This window comes from Cryptomeria japonica, chromosome 3 (genome assembly GCF_030272615.1).
Source record: "Cryptomeria japonica chromosome 3, Sugi_1.0, whole genome shotgun sequence".
Taxonomy (NCBI): Eukaryota; Viridiplantae; Streptophyta; class Pinopsida; order Cupressales; family Cupressaceae; genus Cryptomeria; species Cryptomeria japonica.
Window position 1 is genome coordinate 380757977 of NC_081407.1, and position 9523 is coordinate 380767499.

The 9523-nt window shown below is 32.7% G+C and overlaps 1 protein-coding gene across 1 annotated transcript; it reads right to left on the minus strand.

Moving 5' to 3' along the window:
* Positions 1-516: 516 nt before the first annotated feature.
* Positions 517-3629, minus strand: LOC131044698 (pentatricopeptide repeat-containing protein At4g11690-like). Its single transcript, XM_057978075.2, has one exon. The coding sequence runs from the start codon at positions 3389-3391 to the stop codon at positions 1700-1702; it is 1692 nt and encodes a 563-aa protein (XP_057834058.2). The 5' UTR covers positions 3392-3629; the 3' UTR covers positions 517-1699.
* Between the last annotated feature and the right edge of the window lie 5894 nt (positions 3630-9523).

The window sequence follows — 9523 nt, forward strand, 5'->3', positions numbered from 1 at the left end:
ATAAGATTGCAAATTTTGCCAAAAAAGTAATATAAGTCATTCCTTTTGAAGTTATAGAAGACGTTCGTTGTCACAGAATGTAATGGATATCTATTCCTGTTTCGAAAGTATAGAACTTCATCATCATTCAGATTATATAGCAATATCAACCTTTAGGTTGATAAAGTCTGCTGCATGAGGAGCACACTTTTCGTTTTTATGAGACACGTTTCAATTTAAACAAAAAACACAGAATAAAATGTGTGAATATCTATCTAAAAAAGTGTAGCTTCATACAACCCTAGAATCGCATCATGCAAAGTTCTCAAACAAGATTACTGAACGATTTGACATTCTAAACAGTTGATAAATAAGAAGAAAAATAAATAAATTCTTACTTTCCTACAAAACTAGATGACATTTGCCACGATTGTTTTAATAATGGATTCGTCAGTATAGATAGTAAATTTGTACGAATTGGCATTCTAATGTTACAAACTATGTAAAGCAACTGAATTATAACTTTGTTTCACCCATTTGACGAGTGTAAATAAGGAAGCTTATTCACAAAGAGTATTTTTTGTAAAGGACATTTGAAACATCTTAATGTAACCATGTTCAAAAGAAACTTATGTTTGCATGAACAGAATACCAATACCATCTTGTCCATCACTTTTAAATGAATTCGATCCTTGATATGACTGTCACTGTAAACTACTTCCATTGAATAAAAACATCATTTCCTCTGAAATTTTCGTACAATTTCTAGCGGAGGTAAAAACACGCATTGCAGATGCAATTAATCATAATGCTTCTGGCAGATTAACTGTTACCTTATTTCAGAAGTTTTCACAGAATCATACTCTGAGATCCTATATCACATACCAGAATCAACAACCAAATGTCTAATATTGTAAGGTAGGGACCTCCAAGCACGAACAAGTGCCAACTAGCTTCCTGAAAATAGTAAACATTAGAAAGCTGTCATATAAATCTTTGAGTAACTATCTGGCAGTACCATGGTAGAAAGAACTGAACCAGATATCTATTCCTTCACCTAGAGAGAGAGCCAAAAAATAAAATAAAACCATCAATATTTATGCGTTAAATCTCTCCCATATACAAAACAAACTTCACGTATCTTGAGAAGATCAATATCTTGAAAGTGCAATCAGAAGATCTTTTGGAGGAAACAAGGGCTTGCCTTCAAAGGTTTTATTTTAATGATCCCCCTCATGAAATCATTCAAAAATCAATCCATCAAAGCAAACTTCCCCTGCCTCAAAACTTGAGGCCATAATTGAATCCAAAAATTCAAAGGTTGTCTAACCTTTTGATCAGTGACATATTAACTGCCAAACTTTTAAAAGCAGAATATGTTACCTTACTCAGCTCAAGGTTTAAAGTCTATAAACAAACTCAGTTCAAGTGCTTCAGGTAGAAATTGTGTGAGAGTTTTTGTATCAGCATTTCCAATCACATTCCATGATTCATCATCAGTATGAGGAAGAAATTGGTAGAAACTGTGTGAGGGTCTTTGTATCAATGTTTCAGATCAAATTGGTGGAAACTGTGTGAGGGTTTTTGTAACAACATTTCAGAACACACTTCACGATGCTGATGTAATTGACACAAAAACTCTCAAACAGTATCTACCAGAAGTACTCCAACTCATCCAAATGGAATGTGGAAATATCATATCTATAATTGCAAAAAATTGTCAACCTTGCAAATTGGCACCAAGCACAGCCAAATAAGTTGTAGCACATGGATTCAAGCCAGATTTAACCATTTCCTCCAGAAGTTCATTGGCCTTTATCGAATTCCCTTCCTTGGAAAGGAATTCAATGGCAATGCTGTAGCTAGCAATATTGGGCACTATACGTTTTTCTACCATTTCCCTGAACAGACCATAAGCTCTTTCTGAATTGCCATCTTTCCAATAACCAAAAACCAAAGTGTTATAAGTCACATCATTAGGATCCATTCCCTTCTCTTGCATGACATTGAACAATCGATTTGCATCGCTCATCCTACTTCCTTTGCAGAGCCCATTTATGAGAGCACTGTAAGTAACAACATTGCTCTTCAAACCCATTTCCTCCATATCATTGTGCAGCTTAAAGGCGTTTTTCATATCATTTTCTTTGACGTATGCATCAATAAGGGATGTATAAGTAAAAGTACTTGGCGCCAAACCTCTTTCATGCATTTCTTCTAAGAGTCCAATTGCTTCTGGTAATTTCCCAACCTTGCAAAATCCATGGATTAAAGTATTATAACTAATAACATTAGGATTCAAGCCCCTGTTTTTCATCTTTACCAAAATATTCTTTGCTTTTCCCACATTTCCTTCTTTGCAATAACCATTAATGAATGTATTGAAAGTAACGATATTAGGAACCAGACCCGCAGTCACCATTTCTTTCAAAGCTTTGCGAGCATCCTTCAATTTTCCAACTCTGCAGAGCCCATCAATGAGTGCATTGTAAGTAACAACATTATGCATCACTCCCTTTGATCGCATCTCACGAAACAAATCAAAAGCTTTCATCAAATTGCCCTCCTTGCAATGTGCATCAATCAATGAATTGTATGTAAACAGATTTGGGGTTATTCCTTTTTCCATCATTTCGTTATGGAGTCTAAAGCCCTCCTGCATAAACCCTTTCTTGCAGTATCCATTTATAAGACATGTATATGTAAACTCATTGGGAGCCAAACCCCTCTCAAGCATTTCATCAAACAGTTTGTTAGCTTCCTCAATGTCTCCTAACTTAAAGAAGCCATCGATGAGAGCAGTATACGTAACCACATTGGGAGCACAACCTTTTCTCTCCATCTCATCAAATAATTCTTTTGCCCTTTGCATATCACCTTGTTTGCAGCAAGCACTAATCATCATACTAAAAGTGTAAACATCAGGCAAAACCTTTCCCCTAAAAAGCTCTTCATAAATCCTCCAAGCCACATCTACCTTACCCGATTTTAACATGGTACTGAGGAGTTCATTGCAAGTGTTTATACACGGAACAAAATCACGGTTTTGCATCTGGTCAAAAGTAACAAGGAGCTCTGGGATCATTCTAGCTTGAGAATATATACTAATTATCATATCAAATACAACATGGGTTGAGTTACATTGTTTGTGGTTATCTACCAAATTTTCAATTACACCGGTAATAGTAAGAGAATTAGATAATTTGCCTGCAATAACCTGTTGCAAGAGGTTCTGTGCTTCAGCAAGCATCCTGGCATTGGCAAGAATTTGGAGAATGAAGGAAGTAGACTCAGGAGTGTGCTGAAAACCTTGCTGAGTTGCCCACAGGAAAAACCTTAAAACCTTCCCGGGATTTTCGCTTTGATTATACATGTAATACAGCACATTTGATATACTCAATCTGAAAGCCATTTGCCTTTGCCTTTTCTTTCAGCATAGTTCACATATGATTAGGATGTATATGTCTCATTTCTTCTATTTGATTCCATTTACGCACCACAATGTCGTTAGTAGCTGATTATGCTGCTTGTTGCATCAGTTCATTTGCCTCAATCTTACTGGTTGTGGGCAGCTTTGGAGGAAAATGTTCTGGTACGCTATGCTATATCTCATTCTCCACTGCATCCCTCTTTCTTGGCAATTCTGGATCCCAAACACATCCAAAATCACCTGAATGTTCTACCAGCGTTCACTCTTATTCCAAATTTTATGTTACGCGAGATTTTTTATTTAATTTTGTTTTTATTTTAAGAGAAATATTTAAATATATTTAATCATCTTTTATGTTCTTATATATTTATACATTTGTCCAATTCAATTGTTTATTACTTCTACACTAGCATTAATGTCTATGTACAAACTATCCTGTGCAAACTAATCTCTTTTCAGCCCTGAGACTAGTCTATGATCATAGAGTTGTTCTCATAGTCATGGACTCAACCCATCTTATTTCAATTCTTTTAGTTCAACCATAACCCACTGCCTATTTTTAACCTTCCCACCTAGTGCTCAGTAAAGACAAGCTTGCATAATATGTTGTCATGTCTTTGTATTTAAAGGTGTTAAATGTATTCATTCTAATCATTTGGATCATTTGAAAATCTAGCATATAATTTGAATATCTTTCACATATGTGTACACTTAATTTAGTATTTGAAAAGGAATTTAATGTTGCACAATCATTATAGAAGCATTTACATGACTGGGGACTAGATGAATACAAAATATAGAGCCTAACTCTAAAGGAATAGATGAATACAAGGACCATCAATAATTTTAATCCATGTAGTTGTCCCTTACTGTTCATCAACACTAATCATTTCATTTTAATATAGTTGAGGAAATAAAGAAAAATAGTCCAAAGCTCCAAGGATGTTTTTGGTGGTGAATCTTCGACTATTAGGGAATATTTGATTCAAACCAATTCAAATTTGACAAATAGTGTAACCAATGAGGACCCAAATCACTAAAAAATTATGAATTGCTAGTAACCTACATGTTAATTTGTCACAACTTCTTTATAAGGAATTTGTAATAAATATTTTTTCACCACAATAACCTACATGCTCGTAACAAGGAATCATCTACAATTTTAGAGGCATGTTTTAATTTACCAACATATTTTCCAATAGCATTAAAAAATCAATATGTATGAGGACCAATTTTTCCAATACCAAAATAATTCCAACCAAAAAAGTGTTTCTACATTTGTGAAATTGTCCATCAAGCCATCAAACATGGTGAGAGCGTTTCACGCATTTTTGTATAATCTCACTCTTTAATTCTAATATGAATGTATGCACATTAATTTTTTCAATGAGTAAATCGCAACTCTTTCCGATTTTTCCATCCTTAAAAGAATACTCAACATTCTTAAATCTTTTTAACATCCACTAATTGTTGTCCAAAATCATGTAAAATACTTTCATGAATACATTCTCCTAAGAATGAAAAGTTGTTACATCTAGTGCATTTTCCAAAAATACATGAACTTAAATAATATGATTGACCATTAGATGTTTCACAAAACAAATCTGCTATAAACTCCTTGATTGTTTCAAGTGGTGTATTAATACTACATTCCTATATAATCATGTTCATACGTGAAGTACAACGTATATATCAAAAAACATCATAATAATATTGAAATGGTACATGAGTTTTACAACAACGAGAGATTTGTTGCTTATTAAATTTTACAAACCAAGTTTTACATTCTTCAAATGATCTTTGACTTATTGTAGTATTTCAAAGTAACACTTAAGCGTCTAAAAAATTTCTAGAAAATTTGGGTTGAGTTGTGTCTAATATGTGTTTAAAATGAGGATCACAAATTTTAGACTCCACTCTTAATTTCAAAACATCCCTAGCATTATGTGATACCCTTATTTTATCATGCCAATATTTTTCAACAAAAGATTTGATTTCAATATTCAATTTCATGTTAGACCTTGGGAGTCAACCTCTAAAACTCCAACATTAGTTGATTGGATAATTTTCAATACCTTTTCTTCTCTTTGCCACTCTTGCCAATTTTTTTATTATGTATATTTAGAATTCTACTAATGTTTTTTTAACATTATTTTATCCAAAGTTGTTTTACTAACATTCTTAGCATCTTCATGTTTACACTTAATTTAGTAAACAAAATATAGAGCCTAACTCTCCATGCATCATAACTAAGCAAGGACATGATATAATAATGAATATTTTTTATTTTGATAATACAACTCAATGTTTAATTCACCTAAATGTTTTCTTTCCAAATAAATTGTAATTCAACTATGGTGGAACTAAGAGTTGGGTAAACAACAACTACACCATGGAGTTTCAATTAATATTGTAGACACATAAATCTATCTACAAAGTAAATAAATATTTTATATTTATTTAATGTACTAATACTCCTCTATTAATTAAATTCATATTTAATTCATTCATTTAGCCCCCATTCTGCTATTTTAATTAAATAAACTGCATAAATTTATTTAAATTAAAATCCCTAACTGTAGTCCGGTTATTAAATAAATCTAATTTATTTAATTTGTCTCATTCCTCTCATTTAAATAAATTCAACATTTATTTAAAATCACAAATCCAATTCCCCTTTTAAATAAATATTTATTTAAAATTCCCCCGCCCCCCCTCCTCCCCTTGCATTTTCCTACAAATGCAAGGGCACATTTAAATCGATTTTTACTTTTAACAAAAACCTATTTACTCACACCCACCTCTTTCTAGATTCTTATAGATTTCTCTAAAACCCTTCTAGACTCTTCTAACCCCTTCCAAATTAGCCTAATCTCACTCCTAAACATTTGCATAATCATAATCTAAAACCTCCCTCCCAAAAGTCTTCAAAAGTCATTTAAGGCTCTTACATAGTCTTAAATGCATTTCATCTTCCAACACTCCAACCCACATGGGTCTTGACCCTTTGGTCAAGGCTTAACCATGGGTAAAATTTGCACAAGAGTTTACCCATTGGATAATAACCTTACCCTTGGATAAAAGCTTTATCCAATAACCCCAACCACATGAGGTTACCCTCATGTCCCCTCGGGCATTTAATGCTCCCTTCCTCTCCTCTCAAGCCATTACATGTTGACATTTGTCATCATGGGATTGGATTGAAAACCATCACATGGATCACAAACCCATCAATCCTATCCCTTCACAAACTCACTCAATCTTGGCCATTCAAACAACATTTTTCCCTATAAAAGAATCTCTCACCCTCAAACAAAGGAGGGAGCATTAGAGTATTGTTACTGTACACACATAAATTTGTCCACTTAATTAAATGAATATTTAGTATTTATTTGATTATTTAACCATCAATAATTAATTAAATTAATATTTAATTAATTCATCTTAACCCTCTTCTCTTATTAATTAAATAAATTATTCAATTTATTTGATTTAATTCACTTAACCAAATTCAAACCATTAATTAAATAAATAAATCATATTTGTTTAATTAAATCTTCTCTCACATTTAAATAAATTTATATTTATTTAAATCCCCCAAAATCTCATCTCTCACATTTAAATAAATTAACATTTATTTAAATCACCTTTATCTTCCACCCACTTGCATTTTCCTACAAATGCAAGTTGCACAACTTTTTTAAATAAATAAATTATTTATTTAAAATCCTATTTATCCTCACCCACTTGAAACATTTAATGGCTTCCCTTAAAGTCTTCAAACTCAATGGCTTCCTTCTAGAGTTTTCTCAAGCCTTTAATGATTTTCCCTTAAAGTCTTCAAACTCAATGGCTTCTTTCTAGAGTCTTCTTAAGCCTTTAATGGTTTCCCTCAAAGTCTTCAACCATTTAATGCTTTATCTTCATTTTTTTCATATAAATAAATTAAGATTTATTTAAATAAAATCCAAAATTCACATTCACATTTAAATAAATTAATATTTATTTAAATATCTATCCAAATGCAAATTACACCATTTAATTGAAATAAATGATTTTATTTTAATTGAAAATCCCAAAATTCCTCCCACTTGCATGCCTAAATTCTCTTCTAGATTCTTCTAACTCCTTCTAATTAGCCTAATCCTATCCTAATCATTGTCACATTCCTAAATAAAAGGAAGTCACTTCTCAAAAACCTCCAAAGTCATCAATAACCATTAAAGGTTTTATGTCTTCAAATGGTTTACCTCTAAAGTCTTCCAAACCATTAAAGGCTCTTAAATAACCATTTATGGTTAACTCACCTTTTACCTTTGGTTAGAGACTTTCCTCTAACTTAACCATCCTTTTGATTCATGGGTCTCTTCAAAAGCATTTATTTCTTTGACTAAGGTAATCATTTAACCCTTGCACATTCATTTATCCCTTGGATAAAAGGAATATCCATTAACCTAACCCTAACCCAACCCCCTAGGGTAACCATCATGTCCCCTCAAGCATTTAATGCTCCTTATCTCTCCTCTCAAGCCTCCTCATGGTGACACTTGTCAGCATGGGATTGGGTTGAAAGTCTCACATGGATTGAATATCTTTCAATCCTAACCCTTGTTAAGATTGCTCAATCTTAACCATTCATTTCCCCATTTCTTCTATAAATAGAACCCTTCTCCTCAAGCAAAGAAGGAAGCATTAGAGTATTTTTGTTATACTGGTATTAGCATAGAGTTTTTTCATAGCATCACTATCTACATTTGCATAGCATTTGTTTATCATATTCAACCATCTTGAATCTCCATATGGCATCCATGGCTAGTGCTAAAAGCTGAGAGCTACACTCATGTGGAACTTGGAGAAGAGAGGAACAAGGGAGGACCAACTATGAGGATCTTGATTAGCATTTGGACGAGTATAGTTTATCTATTCTATGTTTGTATGTTTTCTATTTCATGCTTAATATCTCTCTTGATATGCTTGTTTAGGATAATCTTTTGTTGCTAACACTAACGTTTGTTTCTTGTGCTCTTGTGTGTGTTGTCATCGAACATATTTTCTAATCCTTTTTGCAGATCATCATTTGGTGAACCCGACGTGAATCAAAGAGCAACCATTTTGAAGGCTACTAACTTTTGAATGTTTTAATTGACACACATGTCATGCTCTTGTGCTTTCGATTTCAGTTTAGCGCCTTTGCAAATTGATAGTTTAGCGCTATTGTCTATACTATTGTTCTTTCATGTTAAATAGCATTTTTGTTTTCACACAGAGTAAAACTATTGTAACATAGAGTTGTATGAAAATTCCTTGTAACTGAAAACCAATTTTTTTAGGCTTGTAGAAGCCCACCAAAACATACAGATTTTTCTAACTAATTATCTTTTGTGCAGGTTTTAGCTAACCCCTACAATAGGATTTTTTTTAGCAACTTTAGCTTAGGAAATAAATTTGTTCATATTGCTAACTTTGTCTTTCAAGTTAGGATAAAATAAATTCATTTTCCTTTTGGGTTAAAATCAACTACACTTTCATTTGGAGTTTTAAAAAGAACCACATCTTTCGTTTGGAGCTCTAAAAAAGAATCACACTTGTTCAAAGTTAAAAAGAATCACAAAAATAAACACACAAAATTATTTTTTGCAAAGTTAGGAACAAATTCTTTTGGTGCTTAAAATCAACAAGGCAAATTTTATTTCTTGCATCAAACTAAAATTCACAATCAACACTTCATTTTGTGCAAGTTAAAAAGAATCCCCAATTTGTCAAAGTTGTTCTCAAATCAATTTACTTCAAGCAAAACGTGCTCTTAATTCAGTTGACCAGGATTTCCAATTCATAGATTACAACACATTTTCCCTATGAAGGATAAAAAGAACACCATGATTGTTGGGGCAACATTTCCAATTAGTTAGATCACATTGCAAATGATGAGTTAAAAAGAACAAGTGTCTTTTATGTTTGGCACACTTGTGCAAAAAAAGTTTGTCGAGTGGTCCTACTTCTTACACACACTATCCTCTCCCTTGGCTTTCATGGTCCTAGGTGCAAGAGAAAAGTGTTAGTAACACTCAAATTTTATCTTTTTAAGAGAGGCTTGCCAAGAGACACATCACTCTT